Source organism: Canis lupus, chromosome 28, assembly GCF_003254725.2.
Source record: "Canis lupus dingo isolate Sandy chromosome 28, ASM325472v2, whole genome shotgun sequence".
Taxonomy (NCBI): Eukaryota; Metazoa; Chordata; class Mammalia; order Carnivora; family Canidae; genus Canis; species Canis lupus.
In genome coordinates this window covers 2500845-2524000 of record NC_064270.1, presented here as the reverse complement: position 1 = coordinate 2524000, position 23156 = coordinate 2500845, and the positions used below count along the sequence as shown (strand labels likewise).

At 41.2% G+C, this 23156-nt stretch overlaps 1 protein-coding gene and 1 long non-coding RNA gene across 5 annotated transcripts; both read left to right on the top strand.

Annotated features, from left to right (window-relative positions):
* The first annotated feature begins 3356 nt into the window (after positions 1 to 3356).
* ZNF22 (zinc finger protein 22) lies at positions 3357 to 7727 on the top strand. 3 transcript variants are annotated; one of them, XM_025466410.3, is made up of 2 exons: positions 3357 to 3428; positions 5686 to 7727. In XM_025466410.3, exon 2 carries the CDS (start codon positions 5765 to 5767, stop codon positions 6440 to 6442), a length of 678 nt encoding a protein of 225 aa, XP_025322195.1. In that variant the 5' UTR covers positions 3357 to 3428; positions 5686 to 5764; the 3' UTR covers positions 6443 to 7727. The 3 variants fall into 3 exon arrangements, with proteins under 3 accessions (XP_025322195.1, XP_025322196.1, XP_048958945.1); XM_025466411.3 differs by lacking the exon at positions 3357 to 3428 and adding an exon at positions 3912 to 4156; XM_049102988.1 differs by lacking the exon at positions 3357 to 3428 and adding an exon at positions 4206 to 5198.
* A 2180-nt stretch (positions 7728 to 9907) lies between these two features.
* Positions 9908 to 22561, top strand: LOC125753888 (uncharacterized). Of its 2 annotated transcripts, XR_007406639.1 has the most exons (4): positions 9924 to 11586; positions 12815 to 12894; positions 15474 to 15509; positions 20801 to 22561. It is a non-coding gene; the product is annotated as an uncharacterized LOC125753888 (long non-coding RNA). The 2 variants fall into 2 exon arrangements; XR_007406638.1 differs by lacking the exon at positions 20801 to 22561 and having other exon boundaries at positions 9908 to 11586; positions 12815 to 16388.
* Positions 22562 to 23156: the final 595 nt, after the last annotated feature.

Sequence of the window (23156 nt, the reverse complement as noted above, 5' to 3'; positions counted from 1 at the left end):
GATAGGGCCCTGTACACGGCAAACCATCAGATCAGGACCCCCTCTGAAAGTACTTGCTGGTTTTGCTTCATAGTTTTTTCATGTTTAGGATGTTCCTTTTTTTTTTTTTTTTTTTTTTTGCAATTGTTAAAATACTATTTAAGGCCTATCTAGATAAGACCACTTTTGAAATAGACATTATCAAAACTAACTTCTGAATATCACAGCTAAGAAAAAAAACACTAGCAGGTTGCACAGGAAAGGGAAAAATGTAGGCCTCTACAGTCAGCTGAGGGGTTAGCCAATCTTTCTATCAACAGTGTATTTGCTTTTCAGAGGCAATTTAAAAAGCTGCTAATTCAGCTCACCATGACACCACAATTGCAGACTTTCTCTGCTAGGCTCTGTGGCTTCCCACTGGTTAATGCAGGAGCTCTATTTTCCTCTCCAAAGAGCTTACAGTATTTCTCATGTGCTCCCTCACTAACTAGTATCTCAGGCAATAAAAGTAGCCAAAACAAAGTACAGATTCCGGTGAGTGAATGTCCTCTCCTAAAACAGGACTATCTTCCCAGTCTCAGGAACCAGAGAAAATAATAAACAAAGGATGAAATCAACATGATTGCAAAAGTACTGGACGCAGGAAAAACAGGGTAGTTTGCCCAGAACAAATTATCAGAAGGAACCAAAAAACAGCTTGTTTTTCTCATGTGATACCATATGCCACCTGCAGGTATGTTTACCAGAAAATGGATTAAAGGCCTTTCCACTATCACAAAAAAGCCATGTGTTCACCCAGGATACATCTGGACCTTTTAGTCCCATGGAAACAAAGCACATCCAGTCTGACCAGGTGATTTGTGGAGGAGCCAGCAATGCACAATCTGTCCCCTGGTGGGCAGGGCACAGGTACCCTGCAGCTGTGGAGAAAGGAGAGAGATAACTCTTCTCAGGTGCCCAGATGGACAGCAGCCCCCCTGCCTCTCAGTCCCTCAACTGTGATCAAGCAGGAAGTACAGTCAGAGCCAATTTGTTCTAAGTATGAAAACAACAAATGTGCACGTGCTGTATTTAGACCCCACAAGCTGAGATTGTCTGGAAGAAAGCCAGCTGTTGACCTGCCCCTGGACTCACAACATGCAGGGTGGGGCTCTGCTCCCCTCTGGCCATGCTTTTAATAGAGATGTTTTCTGCAAACCCAGGAATGGGAATCCCTAGAGTTTCCTTTCCCAGGGAACCCAAAGGAAACAAAGTCTCAAGCTTGGTGGACAGAACCATTGTTCAGGGTCCCTTTGTAGGAGATGGATCACTCCTGTTACTGCACTTGTGCCATACATGTGACCATCCTCCCTTACATTATTGCCAAATGCAGCCGTGCTCCCTGCTGAGACAGGGCTTTTCTGTACATGTGTGTACTCCCTTCCTAGAATGAGCTCTTCAAATACAACCAGGCTCAAGGGCACACCGGTCCCTGCCAGGTGGTTTCCCAGAGAAGCCCAGCCAACAAGGAGATGACAGCAGCTTGGTGGAGGATAGAGCAGTGAAGATGTGGAAAGTGGCTTGATCCTGGATATATTTTGAAGACAGAGATACCAGAATTCAGGATTTCATTGAGTTTGGGTTGGGGGTGAAAAAAGAGACAACAATGGCATCAAGATTTTCGGCCTGAGCAACTAGAAAAAAGGAGTTGCCAATTGCTAGGATGAAGACTGTTGAAGAAACGGGTTGGTTGAATGTCAGAAGTTCCTTTGGGACATATGTTAGGTTCAAGATGTCCGTCACATACGCAAATGGCCCCAGAATGAGCAATTGGATATACAGGTCTGGAGTTTAATAATATTTGCATCCCAGGGTCGGACTACTAGAGTTATAGGTCAGGAGTCTTTAGCATATAAGATGGTATTTGAAGCTATCAGACTGAAGCAGCTCTACAGGGGAATGAGGGCACAGAGAAAGGAAGAGAGGTCAGATAACCCAGCACTTGCCAGGCTGTCAGAGAAGGAGGAGGAGCTTGTAAGAGAGGAGAACCGGGAGAGATCATTCTCAGAGAGAAACGAGGGGGCAGGCTGAAAGTCAGGAGACTGTGGTGCCGAAAAGACTCCTCCCAATCCTTGATCTTCCACTAAACACCCTGTGTGAACCTGAGTAAACTTCTCTAAGCCTTGGTGTCCTATCTGTGGAGTGTGATCATTCCCATCTTCCAGACACTTTTTGGTGATAATTGAGGTGTTAAGCTCGAAATGGAGTCATTTGCCCCTGCTCCCCTCCCCTAAAGAAACCAAGACTTAGTTACAGTTTCAACTTATGCCAGGAATGTGGTCTTGTAACATCTGAAATTTTCTGATGATCATTAGTGAGGGCATCCATATGACAAAGACTCTGCCTTTCCATCCCTCTCCACCAAAATATAACAATCTTTCTTTTTTCCTCTTGCTAATACTGTTTCCCACCCTCCTTCCTATAAAAAAAAAAAACAAAAAAAACTTTCCATTTTGTACAACTCCTTGGAGCATCTCTCTACTTCCTGGATGCTGCCCATTCATAGTGGCTTAACAAAGCGGACTAAGATCTTAAAATTTACCTGAAACTAGTAGAACATTGTAAGTTAACTACAGTAGAAACTACAGCAGAATTAAAGATTTTTAAATTTTTTTTTATTCATGAGAGGCAGAGACACATGCATACTTCCTGCGGGGAGCCGTCTGGGGTATTCGATCCCATGACCGCGGGATCACGACCTGGGCCGAAGGCAGAAGCTTAACCGCTGAGCCATGCAGGTGCACCTACACCTGAAATTTAAAAAAAAAAAAAAAAAAGTTGACATTTCCTTCGTTAAGAAAACATCTTTAAAAAACCACAGGCGACTATAGCAGTAACAGTTGCAGCTCTCCCCAGAGTACCTCTTTTTTCTCTTTTTCATTGTTTTTACTGGAGTTGGATTTGCCAACGTGCAGTCATGACACCCAGTGCTCATCGCATCCAGCGTCCTCCTCAGTGCCCTCACCCCTCCCCGAGCTGGGAGCACCCCTTTGTAGCTAAGCGCTCGGCCCTTAGAGGGAGGACGAGGTCCCGCGGCCGGGCGGGCGGCCGCCGCCTTTCAAGGCCCCGACTGATGGGGCTGCAGTGAGCCCCGGGCGGGAGGCCAGTTCGCACCCACCAAGGGACGCGGCCATAGGTCTGGCGTCCCGCAGCCCCTGCGATGCCTTCGGGGCGGCGGGCGGGGGAACAAAGCGGGGAGAAACTCCGGGCGCCTTCTTTCCGGCGGGCCCCGCGCCCGCGCCCGCGCCCGCGCCGCACCAGCACCAGCACCATAGAGGGCCGCCCCGCCACGTTCCTAGAGCGGCCGCCGGCGCCGACAGACGGCGCGGCCCGCACTTCCGGCGGCGCGAGGGGCGCCCAGCAGCGAGCGAGCCAGGGCGGCGGCGGCGGCGGCGGCGGCCCGCGGCGCGGTGAGTGGGCCGGGGGCGCGCGGCGCGGTGGTGGAGGCCGCTCGGGCGCCGCGGACCCGGGCCCCTCTCCGGGAGCCGCGGGGAAGGCCGGGCGCGGGGCGGGGGCGCGGGGCGGGCGGGCCGGGCCTGCGGGGCGAGGCGGGCGGAGGCCGGGCCGGGGCGGGCGGAGGCCTGCGCGGGCCGCTCTCCTCTGCCGCCGCCCCTAGGCCGGCCGTCGCCCGGCGCTCCGCAGGACTGAATAGTTTGAACCAGCGCTGGGGTAGCGCGGGGCTGTGAGGGGAGCCCCGGACCCGGACTCGGCGCACCTCCGACATCCCGAGGACGTAGCGGCGTTATTGTCCTCCCGGTGTCACGTAGCGGAAGGCGGGTCCAGCCCATTCCGGGGACGCGTGTTGGCGCGACGGCGGCCCCGTCACCCAGGGCTGCGGCGATACCGCACCTGCCGGGTACCGAGCCGGGCCGGGCCGGGCCGAGCCGAGCCGAGCCGGGCCGGGCCGGGCCGAGCCGGGCCGCAGCAGCGCCGCACCTGGCGCGGGAAGCCGTGGCCGCCCCTCGGTTCTGCCATCAAGAGGACGGGCTCTGGGATCAGGCGAGGGGCCCGGCACCTGGCCGGAGTAGGCCTGCCTGTCCTTAGCTGTAGAATGGACATCACCGCGTGAAGCTTCTCTGCGAGTCAAGTCTCCTAGAATAGTGTCTGGCACACGTGATTGTCACGGGTAGCGGCCTCGGTGGGTTACGTGGTCTCAGAGCTTCCTACCACATCTGATTTCCATAGTATTAAAAATGATTTTTTCAATGTATGATTTCTATTATGGCTGTTTGTTTCACCATCAACACCAAGTGCCTAGCAAATGCCTCCTTGAAATAGGCGTTCTGTAAACAGCTATTCTGTAATAGATGCGCTGCAAATACTGACTAAAGTTAATGAGTAATGCTCCCTCGGTGATCGGTATTGTATGCACTTTGCTCTTTCTGATACTTAACCATAATTTTAACACAGAGAATTATTAAATATCCAGATAGAGTCCTCAGCATTACCAGGCCTGGAGTCTGAATTATACAAACAGATGAAGGAAAGGCAAGAACAATGATATAATTGGTATTTTCCATCATTTGCTTTATAAGCTTTATAAGCTTGATGCAGAGACCCAGGGTAATTATTCCCATTTTAAAGTCTACTTCCTGACATAAGATGTGGAAAATAGTTCCAATAATCTTATTACTTTTGCAGCCTAGCTTATTCCACATTGTCACCTATTTGGAGTTTGTGGCTTGTAGGTTTGTTTATAGCCATTATTTTAAACGACCTTCTAAGTGAATAAATGAAATTAATTTGAGTGTTTGCAGCATTTGGGTATTTTAAAACTTCTATTTTTGCATGTAAACTACTTTTTTCCTCCTCCGTTTCTTGAGTTCTACTCACCACTCTTTGTTTCTACTCAGTTTCATTCCACTATCCAGTAAAAGTTCTGAATTTCTTTTCTTCTCCAGAAACAATTCCTTTGTTTCATTTGGGTCATTAGAATCTAGGGAAAACAAACCTCCTATAAAGCATCTCTTCGTTTACATTTTCTCATTCAGGATTACTGAATTGACTTCCAGAAACTATAGGGTAGTTCCTACTTTCAAAACAATTCATGCTGCAAAGTTAGAGCCAAGTTGTATCCATGCTGTGAAAGTAGAATGGCGAAACAAGCATAAACAAAAATATTTAATAAAGTGCAATGATTTGTCATTTCTTTCTAATCTGGATGCCTAACATAGTCACCGGTAAGTAGAACTTTAACGTAGGAGTAAATATTAAAATGTAATAATAGTCTATTACCTGAATTTAGGTTGTCTTTCGGAGTTATTCTGTTCCCATTAATATACTATGTTGTCTCCACCTGTTAATCCTTCAGAGTTATATAGTCACTTGATAATGCCTAATAAAAACTTACTTGATAATGCCTTAATAAAAACTTACTTCATTTCACATTATCATTTTTATTTTGTCCTATCCCAACAGACAAAAACTCCATAGGTAAATTTGGTCAAAATTTGGGGATATTTATTAAGTTGAAACCCTGGGAATTATTAGAATTATTTTCCAAGTGTTTTTCCCCCCAAATTGTCTTTGTTTTCTTATGTATTGAATACATTTTTTATTTAAACATGGATGCAATTTCAGTGGGTTGAAGATTAAATAATATGGGTTCAATTTGAATAATAACAACAATGATCTACCTTGGCTCTTATTTTTTTTTCTTCTACACAGAAAATTCTGAGCTGTGTAGCACTAGGAAGTGAAACTTCAGAAGAGAGCAGACTCTTAAGAATACATTTGGCTCATCACCATGCGGTTAGGAAAACCAAAGGGAAGTATTTCTCGGAGCTCGAGCCAAGGAAAAGCCTGTGAAAACCCACGCAAAACAGGCAGGCAGCGGCAAAAATGGGGAATGACTGTTCGATTTGACTCAAGCTTGAGTAGACTGCGAAGAAGCTTGGATGAGAAACCTTATAAATGTACTGAATGTGAAAAGAGTTTTAGTCAGAGCTCAACCCTTTTTCAACACCAGAAGATTCACACTGGAAAGAAATCCCATAAATGTGCCGATTGCGGAAAAAGTTTCTTTCAGAGCTCTAACCTCATTCAGCATCGGCGGATCCATACCGGGGAAAAACCCTATAAATGTGATGAGTGTGGAGAAAGGTTTAAACAGAGCTCAAATCTCATTCAGCACCAGAGAATTCATACTGGAGAAAAACCCTATCAGTGTGATGAGTGTGGCCGATGTTTCAGCCAGAGTTCCCACCTTATTCAACATCAGAGAACCCACACAGGGGAGAAGCCCTACCAATGCAGTGAATGTGGCAAATGCTTCAGCCAGAGCTCTCATCTTAGGCAGCACACGAAGGTGCACAAAGAAGAAAAACCTCGTAAAACCCGAGGCAAAAATATTAGGTCAAAAACTCACTTAGTGTCATCCTGGAAAGCTGGTACAGGTAGGAAGTCAGTGGCTGGTCTCCGCTAAACTAAGTAAAGGGCACTGCTTCAACCTTCTTTTAAAAATGAATAAATACAAGCTATCTCTTTTAGAACTGGAGATATTTTGTAATAGACCACTTAAATACTGTATCCTTTCCTAGCATGGAGACATTGGATATTTGCTGACATTGGGCTGAAAGAAACTATGAGTCCACCTGTTCTCTTTCTCTCTCTCTCTCTCTCTCTCTCTTTTTTTTTTTTTATGTAACTTGGAGTACAAAAAACTGAAACTATGTTTTGAGAGACTTTAAGATCTTGAACTCCTGTGATATTGCTTCCTGCATCATTTTGACAAAAACAACCATGTTTTTGATGACACATGTAAAAGTGCAGGTATTCTGGTGACTCCTCAGTTTTAGGATTTTCTGTGAAAGGAGTAATTAAAAGGGAGAAGAAATTAATTCCATTAGTTTGGAAGTTCTGCGACCGATGAGGAGATTTTATGTTTGTAAAGTTTTGTAGTATATTAACCGTTGGTTTGTAAGTATGACTCCAGATTGAACATAACAACATGTATTCATGTTCAGATTTTTAATCAACAATACCCATCACTTTGTTAGCTTTTTTTGTTGTTTTTTTCCCTACTGCTTATGGACAGTTATTAAAGGAATTTCCCTCTTTTTCACCAAATTCTTAGTAAGAGATACTCTAGAAGCCAAAGTGAAAACAATTAGACCACAAGTCTCCTATTCCTAGGAGCACAATTCTTTGAGGTGGTGTTATACTGTTATCACTTGTTTTCCAGAAATTGGGGTGGATTTATGTTGATCTATCCCCATGCCTCTGTCTTTTGGCATTCTTTTATGCTCTGACAAATGGAGCTAGCCTTTTAGATCTACATGAATAAGAATCAAACCATATTATACCAACACCTCTCCACTTGTTAATTAGAAATCTACAATTTACACACTTCCCTGTGTACCCCCTTTGAGAGTTTTAGATAACACTGGTTATCTTAAATGTTTGTCAACAGTGAAAATCATTTAAAGTGTTGATGCATTGTAGCTCAATGTGTAGATTTTGAAATGTAAGCTAACTTTCTCTGATTTAATATGAATTATTTATGAAGTCAAGCATACATGTTTCTTAACTTTCATCAGAACAGTGCCAAGAGTCAGACTTTCTGATCAGCCTTCAGCTCAGGTTTTAATTTCTATTGAATGCTAACATTCTTCTGATTTTTTTTGTATCTTTTATAATCATACCAGTTCCTGCTGTATTAATGACAGTTATCCGTAAAAATAAAACAAAATGGAATATTTTGCATACTACTACCTCCTGATTATTTTGCCCTTGGGAAATTGTTTTAATGATATAGACAACACCTAAAATCACAGGTTTTGGAAAAATCACTTGCTTTGTGTGTTATTGATTTCCTGAAGCTTGAACTTTGCCCCCCTCCTGGCCTTGCATTTGAGTCCAAGTCATAGAAGATGGTCTTGTTGATAAGTTTCATCCAACAGAATATCCACAAAGTGTTTTGTGAGTATGAGGTGATTATAGTTATCTTTTACAAAAAGATAACTTGATCTTTGACCACTTAGCAGGTGTCCTATTAATCACAACCAAGTCACTTTGTAGCAGGGGCATGGCTATAGGGCCATTTTTTAGGATCTGCCCTCAGTATTATAGCAGTTTTGTGTCTGGAGTAACTTCTGATTGGGACCAACACCACCTTAATAATTTGCAAATTTTGACAGCAACCTGCAACAGAAAAACCTCTGTATATTGCTAGATTTCAAAATTTATATTTTTACCCTGAATACCCTTACATTCTGTATAGAAGTAAAGCAAATACTCTTCAGGTTTTTTATTCCCAGTTTGGTATGCATGTCTTCTCAGAGCCCTAAAACTAGGAGCAAACAGGTCAGTAATAGGGTAGCCTCCTGTAGTAATTAATGTGCACTGTGGCAGTCTTCATCTCCTTTTATGAGCATCTTACAAGAGACTAATATCATTGCTGCTTTAAGTTAATGAATTAAAGGATGTGTTCCACTACTAGGAATTGAGTTACAGGAGAATGTGAATCTGATAGGCTCTGCTTCTGAATACAGTTTTGTATGAAAGTATGCTCCCCTTCAATATCCTGTGGAATTTCCATCAACACTCAGGTTTACTAGACTGAATTCTTTTATTCCTCTGGCAGGCTCCTTTCTTACCCCATCTCTGGATGTTTAGGGAAGAGAAAAAACAAAACAAAACAAAACTCCAAGGTTATTATTTAAGTATTGCTGAAATTTCATTCACCCTACACTAATGAGTAAGGAGTGTTGTTAAATATCTTGGCCTGCCACAGTCATCTATTCAGTCATTTTGTAAGTGTGGTAGAAATAAGTCAGTCTTAAAGAACTTTAAATGAGTAGTCAAGTGGAGGAACTGAGAAACTAGGAAAGCAAGAACAAGGTGCCCTGCAAGCACAGAGGAGGGACCTCTGCCCAGTGTTTCTTAATTTCAAGGTGCATCAGAATCACCTGAAAGGCTTGTTAACACATTTCTGGGACCATTCACAGAATTGCTAATTCATCAGGTCTGGGCTGTAGCCAGATAATTTACATTTCTAACAAGCTCCTAAGTGATGCCGATATGGTGGTCCAGGACACACTTGAGAATTGCTGCTATAATCCATTACTTGGTGGGGTGGGGGGGTGGGAGGTAGGTAGTGATGTGCTTGCATAAAATGGGGTCTCTGTGAGAATACTAGTCCTTGGTAAGGGTGGGCAGGATTTAATGATGAAGACTGCCCTGGGGTCAGCCTATTTAGGTTTACATCTTAATTACCTAGCAACTAGTCAATTTGAATAATTGCTCTTGAGTAAATTAAAGAAGATACTTAAGGTTGAGTTGTGGAAGGAATTAAATGCAGGTAGAGAGCTTAGCATGAAGCCTGGGACGTTTAGAATTTACTGATTAGGTTGCCAGAGACAGAGAAACTATTATATGGAATCTGAAATTGTCAGTGACAAAAGTATTACTCCCATAAATTTAAAGATAGGTTCTCTCTTACTTTAAACGAGTCAATACTTTTTTTTATTGGAGTTCAATTTGCCAACATATAATACCCAGGGCTCATCCTGCCAAGTGCACCCCTCAGTGTCCGTCACCCAGTCACCCCACCCCCGCACCCACCTCCCTTTCCACTACCCCTTGTTCGTTTCCCAGAGTTAGGAGTCTTTATGTTCTGTCTCCCTTTCTGATATTTCCCACACACTTCTTTTCCCTTCCCTTATATTCCCTTTCACTATTATTTATATTCCCCAAATGAATGAGAACATATAATGTTTGTCCTTCTCCGATTGACTTCACTCAGCATAATACCCTCCAGTTCTATAATACCCTCCAGGTCCATCCACGTTGAAGCAAATGGTGGGTATTTGTCGTTTCTAATGGCTGAGGAATATTCCATTGTATACATAAACCACAGCTTCTTTATCCATTCATCTTTCGATGGACACCGAGGCTCCTTCCGGACAGTTTGGCTATTGTGGACATTGCTGCTAGAAATATCGGGGTGCAGGTGTCCCAGCGTTTCACTGCATCTGAATCTTTGGGGTAAATCCCCAGTAGTGCAATTGCTGGATCTGGGTCGTAGGGCAGATCTATTTTTAACTTTGAGGAACCTCCACACAGTTTTCCAGAGTGGCTGCACCAGTTCACATTCCCACCAACAGTGCAAGAGGTTTCCGCTTTCTCCACATCCTCTCCAACATTTGTTATTTCCCGTCTTGTTAATTTTGACCATTCTCACCTGTGTGAGGTGGTATCTCATTGTGGTTTTGATTTGTATTTCCCTGATGGCCAGTGATGCGGAGCATTTTCTCATGTGCTTGTTGGCCATGTCTATGTCTTCCTCTGTGAGATTTCTGTTAAATGAGTCAAGACTTACAGAGAAAAGGATGCCTATAAAGGGCAAGAACCATCTAATACGTTTTTAAAGGAAATTTAAGAACCTATGATTTTTTTGACAGGTAATATGAGTCCCTCTTCAAAATACATGTACATAGCCACAAACACAGTATTTATACTCCATATTAGGGAGGCAGAGTGCTTTCATTTTGTTGAGGAAATAAAAATGTGTTGGGCACTGGCCATATATAAAAGACCGGAAGCAAAGGTAAGTTATATTTTTCTAAAGTAATATTAAAACAGGTGATGAGTATATGGTATGATTGTCATTCAAATTGGGAGAATTTATTGTGAAAGGGATGACATTTATCAGGTTAGGGAATGGAAACCAAAAAGGTGGTAGAGGCCAGGCAGCTAAGCTAAAAAGACCTGTGCTGTAAACTGCAGCACATGTGCCCCTCTAAAGGATAACCCAACTCCATTTTAGCCACTTGTTGCCATGCAGACATTCAGGCCCACACATACCAGCTCTTGATTTTCCAAGAGAAACCAAAAATTCAGATTTTTAGTCACTACTCTTCTAACCAGTTTGCCACACTTGGAGTAGAATTTTAAGAATGTAAAGCTTGCATGTATGACAGGGTGAGAGGAGCAAGAAGGGGAGAGACAGAGCTATATGATGGAGTGGAAGCTGTAAAGCACAGAAGAATGCTCAGAGAACAGCAAGTAGCTGCTTTATTGACAATTCAGTTTCATCTAGAGTGTGGGAGATACAGCTAGAATGGGCCTCCACAAGAGCCTTAAATATTACCTTAAGAGTGAAACAGTTTGTTAAGGTGAGTTGCATAAAGATTTTTAGAGCATAGGTTGAAAGGCGATGATCCCGTGAAGTAGAACAACCATGTTGTTAAATGAAAAAGTCCCCCAGAAGAAACCGAGTTGGCCTATTCGGACCTACATGGCTTCACTTCCTACCTTGGGCCTCACATCTCATTTCCTTTCATTCCCTGCTCCACACTGAGTGACAGCAACTCCAAACTGCTCTATAACTTTGCTTATCTTGCTTTGCCCAATACCTACTCAGAGTCAGACCTCCAGGAAGTCAGTCTTGAATCTTTCTTAGATGTTCTTCCTGTAAACTGAATTGTAATGATCCATGTTTCAAGCTCTCTCATTCTTCCTCTCTCTTACTAGACTGTGAGCTCCTGGCTTATAGTAGTCATTCAAGCCACAGTTTTAATGAAGAATGTCCAAGACAGAAGCACACAAAGAAGGATAAAGAAAGAGGTAAGGAGAGTTCTGGGGACTTTTTAGCCTAGCTGTCAACTACCATACCTACCTTGCTGGAGATCCCACCTAGAACTTGATTCTTCCCCCATCTGCTGTCCTTCTATCTCTTCTTCAGTCTTTCTATTCCCTTGGAGGTCCTTGCTCATTGTGTAATTCATTCTTTAGCCCTCCACAAGGCACACACTTCTATTTGTTGAGTGAATGAAAAAAACAAATGTAAAAAATGGCATCAACCTTTAAAGAATCAGAGATTCTCAGGTCTGAAGGGTCCTGGAAGGCCACTTACCTCACCTTCCCCTATATTGGATGATTATTTTTTTTAATGACCTAATTCTTCTCTTACACTCTTTGAATTATAAAATACACACACATAGAGTCTATATCATTTTTAGAAGACAGCCATTTCCAATTTTTAAATAACCCAACACTGTGTTTTTCAACTTAAAGCCAGATTTAGAGCATCTTAAGGACTTTGCAGACTTTAAAACACACACACACACACACACACACAGTTTCTTAATATCATTTTCATGTCCAAGCAATACCAGACCCTCAAAAATTAGAAAATGAAAAGTTGTTGGAAGAGATTTTAAGTTGGTAATTTGGAGAGAATATTTTTTCTAGATGATTTGAAAGATAGAGATGTGGATCCAGGAGACTACTTGCTATCACTGAGAGTCAAGAGGATTCTTAGAATAGTCCATCTGGGAGGAAATTAAAGTGGGTTCCTGGAGTGGAAAGTGCTGAGGAAGAGAGAATTAAGAGATATTGTGATAGAATGGACAAGCCTGGAGACACATCAGATTTGAGATGTGAGCAAAAGAGGAAACACAGTGGTAGTTTCCAGCCCAGGTAACTAGGAGTTTAGGGGGGAGAAGATAAATTTGTTTTAAGAAATGCTGATCTTGAGATGTTTGTGATAGTATCTGGGTGAAAAAGTATAATAGGAAATTGAATATCGAAGTCTAAGCATGTAAGATATTCAAGAAGGAAATTATTATTTGCAGCATCCTGTGCTAACATTAGATATTATATTAGTGTGCTTGAGCTGCTATAATGGGATACCAGACTAGGTGTCTTAAACAATAAACATTTTCTCATTCTTTTGGAGGCCAGAAACCCATGATCAAGGTCTTGACAGGGCTGTTTTCTGTTTTCTCTTCTTTGCTTCCAAGCAGCCATCTTCTCACTGTGTTCTTGCATGGCTTATTCCTTATCCATACAGAGAGAAAGAGAGAGAGAGAAAGAAGGAAGAAGAAGAAGAAGAAGAAGAAGAAGAAGACGACGACGACAATGGCTGACGAGGTCTCTTCCTCTTCTTTTAAGGACACTAGTCCTATTGAATTAGTGTCGCCCTTATGATTTCATTTAACTTTAACTTCCTCCTTAAAAGCCCTATCTACTAATACATTCACACAAGGGGTTAGGGCTTCAACATCTGAGTTTTCACAACAGATATTATTCCCACTGTCTAGATAAAGAAACAGACTCAGAGAGTTCAAGTAACTTACTCAAGGTCGAATATGACAAAAAGGTTCATGGCCTTTTGGATGTCTCTTTTAGAAATCTTGTTACCCCATCCTAGATCATGTGAGATGAATGCATTTATATGGCTATCAAAAATAAAAGTAACAGTCCCAACCTCCTTGACCTCAAAGAGAGAGGAGACTTGCCAGGATAGAGTATGACAGAATGAGTGTTGACTCTACTACACACAGCCTCCAGCTCTTCTGGTTCCATGCCTGGGTCTACCTTAGTTCCATAGACACCCACAAATTTGGATTTATTTGCCCTTTGAGAACCAAAGAGATCTAAACATAGGTTCTGTTTTACATGTAGATCTTGGTTGTTCAACTCTGCTACTCCTAGGACAATTTTGCAAGTCTTGATCTATAGTTTTTCCTGAAAACTCGATAAAAATGAATGGAGGAGAAGCAAAGGGATGCTCACAAGTGGGAAGAGCATGGTGACGTCCTCTGTAGGGAAGAATTTCAGTGGGACCAAAGGTCTAATCAGATCTCGCCTCACTCAGCAGTAGACACAGCTTTCACTTTGGAAGTGAGCATAAACCAAAATGCTGTTGCTGCCCCCTGTTGGCTGGTTCTCCTCATAACCAACTGGAGACCAGCCAGCAAAGGGATAGGATTACACAAACCAATCCTCTTTCCTCATTTCTTTCTTAAAGATTTTATTTATTTATTTATTTATTTATTTATTTATTTATTTATTTATTTGTTTGAGACAGAGAGAGAGAGGCAGAGACATAGGCAGAGGGAGAAGCAGGCTCCATGCAGAGAGCCCAATGCGGGACTCAGTCCCAAGACCCTGGGTGGGGATCACACCCTGAGCCAGACAGTCGCTCAACCACCGAGCCACCCAGGCATCCGTCTTTCCTCATTTCATTCACTGAACCCTCCCTTGCTTTCTCTGATGTTGAAAGCTGTTTAGTTTATTGATGCAGGTTAAAGCTGTGTGCCATGGAGACTGTTCTGGAACAAAAGGGGAGAGGGTGGGTATTATTTATGATAGCTAAGAGATAGAAGCAACCCAAGTATTCAATGATGGGCTTATTTCTCATGATGCCCTCATGGCTTTTTGTTTGAGCTAGAGATGGACCACATGTCATTTTCAGGGGTCTGTTTTCCTTGCTTTGTACAGGACCCAGAAACATGTTTAGTAAGTGCTCTCGAGGACATTAAGTGTCACCACTGATGCAAATCAGCAGATTAAATCCCTAGGCTCAGAAATATCCCCACCTAATGAAAGTACCTCATGGGCAAAGAACATTGTACTCAGTCACAGAAGTTTTCATTGTTCTAGGACATTGGGATTCTTGTATTTCCTAGAACCGTCACTGCATGGCAGCAAAGGAGATATAATAGAAACCAGACTGTAGTTGATCCACATTCAACTACATTCAACTTGTATTTTCCTTTGAAAATGCTATACTCAAAATGTTGAAAATTTGGGGAACCTGGGTGGCTCAGTTGGTTACATGTCTGCTTTTGCTTAGGTCATGATCTCAGGGTTCTGGGATCAAGCCCCATGTAGAGCTTCCCCGCAGGGAGCCTGCTTCTTCTTCTGCCTGAGTCTCTGTGTCTCTCTGTGTGTATCTCATGAATCAATAAATAAAATCTTTTAAAAATAAATAAAATAAAATATAAATGTAAAGCCAATTACATTCCTGTAGCAAAAGATTGACTTAAATAGCCTGGGGCGGGGGGAGGGAGGAGAGGAGGGATCCCAGAGTAATGCCTAGGTGCTTTGTCACCTTTGCCTGGTAGGTAAGATATCCTAAGTAGCATTGCATTTCATAAACTCACCATCTTATGTGGTACTTATTCTTCCAGTCCTTTTCCTGGTGCTTCTCTTTCCCCCACTTCAAAAAGGCTGAATTATATCAAAGAGCCATATATGAGAACATCTTTGTGTTCAGGGGTTGGGTACACTTAGGGTGAAGGTAGAGGGGAAGAAGGGTGTTGAATGTGAGAAGTAGTGCATATAAGAGATATATCTCTGAGTTGGAGTGATTAGTCTTGAGTTTCGGATCCATTTCTTATTTTTCTTAAGATTTTATTTATTTATTTATTTATTTATTTATTTACTTACTTACTTACTTACTTACTTACTTATTTACTTATTTATTTATTTGTTTGATAGAGGGAGAAAGAGAGAACAGGCAGGGGGAGCAGCAGAGGGAGAAGGAGAGGCAGGCTCTCTACTGAGCAGGGAGCCCAACTCAGGGCTCCATCCTAGGACCCTGGGATCATGAGCTGAAAGCAGACGCTTAACCAACTGAGCCATCCAGGTGCCCCTTCAGATCCACTTCTGCTGTGGAAAATCTATATGCCCTCAGGCAATTCATTTTTCCTCTCTGATTGTAGGTCTTCTCATCTGTCAAATGAAGTCAAAACTGACAGGTAAACCAGTTGTCTCAATTATGTTCTATAGCCGTAAGCTGCTGAAGCCAACTTTTGCTAACTAAAACAATACAAAGAGAAGTAAAGAAAGATGGTTAAAGAAAGAATTGAACCACTAGATCTTAGGAAGGAAGGTCAGCCAGGGCAGCCCTAGGGATGTCAGGGTCATGCGCGGATCTTTAAAAAGCTGTCATTGGAAGTTCTCAGTTCTAGCCACCATCTGCTTGCTAGCTGTGATGACAGGGCTCCCATGGATATGTTTTGCAAGGGGAAGGAGTATTGCCATTTCTAACAGTTGGAGGGAGGGAAGGAGAAAAGGAATTGAGAGGAGAGAGAAAAAAAATGAGTAAAGGGATAGGACTTATATTCTTAAAACTTATAAATTAGCTCTGAAAATAATCTCCAAATATCTAAATTAGTGATCTGACAATAGTTTAAGTAATGGGAATATTACAATGAACACATACTTTCTGATGCGACTATTTTAAAAGAAACAATAATTCATCTCTGTGTATGTTTTTGTATTATGTTTATATCCATTCTCACAGAAAAATGCTACTAAATATTCACATTTATTGACTCAGGTCTTCTGAGGACTTCCAGTAAGTAAATCATATCTACTCAGAAGTAATAAGAATAAATTTATTTAAATTTGTTTTTAACCTCACACTTAGACTGAGAAATGTTCATCATGGGCAGTTTTCCCTTAAAACATCTGAAGCTAAGTCAAGTACCAGTTTTAAACTTTATTCTTTGTGGCAGAATTGTTAAAGATATCTTTTGTAACTTGCCCTTCAGATTGTATATTACTACACTGAACACATTATTTTGTTCTTTCACATTTACTTAGATTAAAAAATACATATTTGTATATTTTTATATGTCTCTCTCTCTCTCTCTCTCTCTCTATATATATATATATATATATATATATATATATATACAAAAAAAAACCCTTTTACTAATGTATAATTAGGAAAAAATTACTTTCATTTCATGGCATTTCCCTGGATTAACTTGTTCTAATTCATCACAATTATTATTCTGATTGTTCATCCTCCCTAGTGGGAGCCTCTCCCCCTGATATCTTTTTTTTTAATATATCAGCTCAACTCCTTTTTTAAAAAAATTTTATTTATTTATTCATAATAGACATAGAGAGATAGAGGGGGAGGGGGCAGAGAGAGAAGCAGGCTCCATGCCAGGAGCCTGATGTGGGACTCAATCCGGGGACTCCAGGACCACGCCCTGGGCCAAAGGCAGGTGTTAAACCACTGAGCCACCCAAGGATCCTCTCCCCTTGATATCTTAAAAGCATCCTCATCTTATGTTATCAGTAAGTCCAGACCCACTGATCTTTTTTTCTAAGCCATGGAATCAGTTTTCCTCTAAGGGATCTTGGCTCCTTTTACTGGAAAATAATGCTGGAGATAGAATCTGGTTACTGTGGTGCACATGAGTCACAATGATGGAAAAGGCATGCCTTTTAAGGCTGTGTGCTCTTTTGGCTTAAAAAGTTATGTAGCCTACTCAACATATATTAGGAGGTTTTATCTGCCTCAGTGGGCTTTCTACTACATAGACACCAAGCTACTGCTCACCTCTGATGTGACTCTAAAAGTGTAGTCAGTGCTCCACTCAGTGATCTTTTAATCAGCCAACACTGATGGGCACAGTAGCAGTACTGCCAGGATGGAGTTCACCAGGCCATAGCACCTGCCTAGGAGCTCTCTGCATAATAGAATAGTAGAAAAGTCAACCATGAGATGAAGTACTGCATAGAATGGAGATGTGTGCAAAACAGAGACCTGTGCTGGCTCCAGCAGGTTCTAGGGGTTGGAGGGTCCACCTGCATTGAGGGGACCAGGGAAGGATTCGTCAGTATAGTGGGAGAGGGATGGAGGAGGAGAAGGCATGCCCATGTGGAAATACATGCAAAGGCAGAGGGGTTAAAGACCATGGAATATTCAGGCAGGTGTGCATAGCCCAGTGTGGCTGCTGCTAAAAGCATATGCTGGAAGTAGAGGAGATAAATGCAGGGAAGTAGGGAGGGCACAGAGTATGGAGATGCTTGAATGCCTAGCTAAGAAGTGTGGCATGATGTCCTGAAGGCAGTGTGGTACCATCAGAGTGGTGTTAAGTAGGGACAAGCCCAAACCAGATCTGCATTTTGATGGTTTTTTTCTGGCAGCAGTGTAGAAGAATGTCTCAAGGACATAGCCTGATGTATGTTTCAGAGTCTTTTCAGTTTCCTCTCCTTAACCACTTTCTAATGCTGAAGGTGTGTTATTCCAAATGATACCACTTGAGAATCATAAATGCTTTTATTGCCTTTCTGAGCCTGAAGAGAAATTGACTGGTTTATGTCTTTCCTTTCTGGAGCTGGCCTTTTAAACCTTCAAAGCCCCATAGCCAAGGCAAAGTTTATGTAATGGATTGAAGTGCTCTGTTACCTTCTAGCAATATTTATTATCTTCATAATTAATTAATTAATACCTCACCTGATTCCAGAAAAGATTCATGGTAGTTTTAAAAAGCCTGTTACATCAACAACAGTCAGAATAGTTGTGCTGCATAGCAGTGTCTAGTAGCTTCCTATAACCTCCCACTGATATTTTCATGAGCACACAGGTGAGGATAAAAACCCATAGTCTTGGGGCACCTGGGTGACTCCATGATTGAGTGTCTGCCTTTGGCTCAGGTCGTGCATGACCCTGGGGTCCTGGGATTAAGTCCCACATTAGGCAGGGAGCCTGTTTCTCCCTCTGCCTACCTCTCTGCCTCTCTCTGTGTGTCTCCCATGAATAAATAAAATCTTTTTTTTTTTTTTAATCCACAGTCTCACTAAAACCTGAGAGTGATAGACAACCTATTAGCTAACAAATAAGGCTGGATTAAGGAAATTATAGCACAGGCTTTATTTCCACCTAAAAGAGCAGGAAGACACGTATGTCCTATCCAAGTTTCCCAGGACTGCTGTAACAAAATAGCACAAACTAGGTGACTTTCCACCACATAACTATATTCTTTCATATTTCTGGAGGCGAGATGTCTGAAATTTGGATGTAGACAGGGCCATGCCCTCACTCAGAGAACTCTTTGCCCCATGCCTTCCTCTCAGGTTCCAGTGTTGCTAGCATTCCTTGGTGCTCTTTAGTGCCACCCCAAACACTGCCTTTACCTTCACATGGCCTTCTCCCTTTTTTGTTCATGTCTATGTCTCTTTTTCTCTTCTTGTAGGGATACCAGTCATAATGGATTAAGGGGCCACTTTGCTTCAGCATGACCTCATTGAAACTAGTTATATACCCAGAGTGACTCTATTTCCAAATAAGGTCACATTCTGAAGTTCCGAGAAGGATGTGAATTTTATAAGGACCCTAAAAGAACATAGGTTCTATCATTCAAGGTGCTCCTTGACTCAAGATCAGTGATAAAACGAGGTGCCACAAATTTAGTAGCTTTGGTCAGAAGTCTGGGTGGGCTTGACTGGGTTTTTTGCTTAGGGTCTCACAAAGTGAAAATCAAAGTTTCATCCAGTCAGTTATTATCTGGAGGCTCTGGACAAGAATCTGCTTCCAAGTCATTAGATTGTTGGCACATAATACAGAATAAAGAAAAGGAAATACTCTTCTGGAATTAAACAGGAAAAATAAACTTACTTTGGTTTCAGATACTACCAAAAACAGAGCCTGAGCAAAAACATGTTTATAGGGAATTTACTGAAGGAAATCTCAGAAAGTAGAAGGCAGGCCCTTGGGAGAGTTGCTATAGAATGAATTAATGTGTTCCCCCAAAATTCATATAGTGAAGCTTAAACCCCAGTGTGATGTCTCAATCTACTAGAGGAGATTTAACAAAGGCTTCCAGAGTCTCCTATGGCTAGAAGTGGCCCCTGAGAACTTGCCCCAGAGCCTCCAAGCTCTCTGGAAGTACCCACTGGGAGACTTACTTCCATGGGATAATAAAACCATCAGAGACAAGGTGATAATGGTCAGACTCCAGGACCTGCAGACATGACCAGGGCTCAACTGCTGCCTCCAAGATGCAGAGACTTCTTTTCACCCTTACTCCAAACTTTCTGAGACTAACTAATACTTTAAAGAAACATCAATAGACTAATGAGCTAGAGTTCCAGGAGGTGGTCCTCCAGGGTATCTCCATCCTGGGCTGAGGAAGCATGGGCTTCTCTCCTTGACTGTTGAATTTATTTCTGCTATTCCTTGCTGTTATTTCCTTCTGTTCTTCCCTTGCTGCTCCTGCTGAGTGCTGTGTTATGGGAAACACCAAGTACAGAGAATGATGTATGAGGAGACAGACTAAGGAAAGGTGGGGTCCTCCTTGGGAAATCCCACACTGTTTCCATATTGTCATGTATTTTAATACTGATAGCTAATTTGCAAGATACAATTCCTACATATTATCTTTAATCCCCTCAATGGCCTCAAAAAACACACATCTGTTGCAATTCTCTTAAGTGTTGGCCAATATGATAGATAAAATGTTATTTCACTATTGACTATTATTTTACTTCTCATTTTCTTGATTATTATTATATTTGATATGTGCATTTACTCTTCTGAGAATTATCCTTTATATTGTTTGTTAATTTGTCCATAGAATTGTTTGTCTTTCTCTTAGGAGTGATTAGTGTATTAAGGATACTGAACAAAAAAGGATACTAACCTTTATCTGTCAGGTATGATGTAAATATTTTCTTCCAATCAATTAATCATTTTATACCTGATTTGTTTATATATATAAATATATTTTGTTATATGGAGTCTTAATAATCTTTTATGTTGTTGAATATGAAGGTTTTAGTTTTGTTCTTTCCTAATTAACTTTATGGCTTCAGTTAATAATTAATATTATGACACAGTCATATGATGGGATATTATACAGCAAATCACATTTGTTTCAAACCTAAACAACTTTACTTCAAGATTCTTGCTTGGGCAAAGGAGAAACCATGTGTGGTATTGACTTTTTTCACTTTTTAAGATAAAACCTATCAAAAAAAAAAAAAAAACCTATCAGCAAATAATATCACACCAAGATTTTGGAGGTGGTATTCAGACAACCAGCTTTGGGCTTAGATTATCCTATTAAAAACACAACATAGCCCAGTTAGTGGGTAAGGAGAAAAGAGTGGCCAGCTTCACTAGTAGAAAAATTTAGCTGAAGCTACAATTGTTCAGAGGCAAGAAAGATAAACCTCAGCTATTGGGTTAAGGGAGAGGCTATATACAATGTGTCCTTAATGAGTATATTCACATTCATGCCTCTAGACCATGACCTGAATTTTCCTGGACATACAGGAAGAAAACTTTATCATCATCTGGAAGACTGAGCAAAAGTGGTTGCTGAAGAGGGACATTCTGATACTACTAAAAGTGATATTTTTATTACTAAAAGCATCTTTAACTTCTGAGTTCCACAGGAGTGAAGCTCATGTAAAGGCCTTAATTGTTCAGAAAAACTGGGACCCCATCATCTGCAATAAACAGTAAATCCAAGAAATTCTCTTGATTGTCTTTTAGAAAATAGTTTTGGATAATTTTGAATAGTCAGCAATCTTTCCCCAATCGACTCCTACATTTGGCTGACACAATCTTTTACTTAAAAACTTTGCATCCTTTTTAAACCAATTTAATCAGTAAGTATTTAGAATCAGTTTTAGAAGAATCAGTTAAGTCAAGCGCAGAAGGAGATCAGTGACATGCTGTATCAAGGTATATTAATATAGATACTTTTTAGATATCCTGACCTAAAAGTCAGGAGATACAAGATGGAGCCTCAATAACACATCCTGGAGTCATCATGATCCAAGTGTTTTGTAACTTTCCCCCCAGTGAAGCAAATAAACATTGACTGTCTTTATCTACTGGGATAGTAAAGATTGCTGAGCACAAGTCTGTTACAGAAGCTTTATCCTTAAGTAGGACTAAGGAAAGAAACTATGCTGTTTGGACTAGGCTGTGTCAAAAAACAAAGTATACTATTGCATTAATTGCATAAAATATTGAACAGAGCTACAGTCTTATCTATTTGGTCCTTGTAGATGAAACAGAAGTATTACAATGACCAGTGAAAGGAATGATTAGTTTTTCTTTTAAATAAGGAAAGGCATCCTGCCTTGTTAATTTTCCCCATTCTCACTGGTGTGAGGTGGTAACTCATTGTGGTTTTGATGTGTATTTCCCTGATGGCAAGTGATGTAGAGCATTTTCTCATGTGCTTGTTGGCCATGTCTATGTCTTCCTCTGTGAGATTTCTGTTCATGTCTTTTGCCCACTTCATGACTGGATTGTTTGTTTCTTTGGTGTTGAGTTTAATAAGTTCTTTATAGATCTTGGAAACTAGCCCTTTATCTGATAGGTCATTTGCAAATATCTTCTCCCATTCTGTAGGTTGTCTTTTAGTTTTGTTGACTGTACCTTTGCTGTGCAAAAGCTTCTTATTTTGATGAAGTCCCAATAGTTCATTTTTGCTTTTGTTTCTCTTGCCTTCGTGGATGTATCTTGCAAGAAGTTACTGTGGCCGAGTTCAAAAAGGGTGTTGCCTGTGTTCTTCTCTAGGATTTGATGGAATCTTGTCTCACATTTAGATCTTTCACCCATTTTTAGTTTATCTTTGTGTATGGAGCAAGAGAGTGGTCTAGTTTCATTCTTCTCATGAAATTCTAAATAGAATTTTAAACCCATGGCAATATTTTGGTTTTCTGTGGTTTTGAAAGTCTTTTATTATGGCTCTAATATGACTCAGCTTATATTAATCTTCCACTGATTTACCTTCTGGCAATCTGAAGTGAGGAAAGAATGAATGACCCATTAAATCAATAGTCTTCTGGGTAAAATCTTGAGGAAAGTAGTCTAAGTTGTGAAATCACAGCAAGTAAAACATAAGAAGCCACAATGAGGACCGGTGTATGATGATATGAATAAAGGTAAGAACCTTTAGCTTTTCCCAGAGAATTTTTGGAGAAGGCTTATGGAGTCAAAATTTTGTTTTGAGCCCTCAGCATAACAATAAAAAATATCCCTTCTGAATATTTGGTATGGTTCCTTCTTTCCAGAAGCTACTCCAAAATGCTTTGTCTTTAGCATTTGAAAAGTTCCCCATAATGGCCTTTGCAATTCTAAATCATGTTTAGTGAAATTGTGCTATTTTAGAATGCAAGCACAAAATTATGGTTATACTGAGAATACATATGAGTTTTCCTTGAAGAAGGCTTGATGTACGCATGAAGGGACCCATTGTGGCACAAAAAAAAGAGTAAGTCTCAAGATCCAACATCCAGCCTTTCTTATGAAATGGCATATCAAGCATTTGACTACAAAACTATACAGTTAATAGCTTAGAAACCATTAGCTCTGAAGTAGGAAAACTAAGAATGAAGACCTCCTATGTTAAAGTGCTTTCTCTTTTAAACAGACAAGACAGAATCTTCTCACTGAGTGTTTTTGAGAAGGATTTATTGTTCTAGCAATAAACAAAAGCAAAAACTTGCGTAACAGCATCTGTATACCAATTAGTCCCCAAAGCTAGCTGAATGGTGGGTAAGAAAAACTATCAATCCCCTGTCCTTTAGGAAGCTTCCTTTTTAACACTCAAGCTAGTGTCAAACAAAATAGGCAAGAAAAA

Bases quoted from the DNA above. Each gene is read 5' to 3' on its own strand.
- ZNF22 (XM_025466410.3), top strand. From the start codon at position 5,765: ATGCGGTTAGGAAAACCAAAGGGAAGTATTTCTCGGAGCTCGAGCCAA.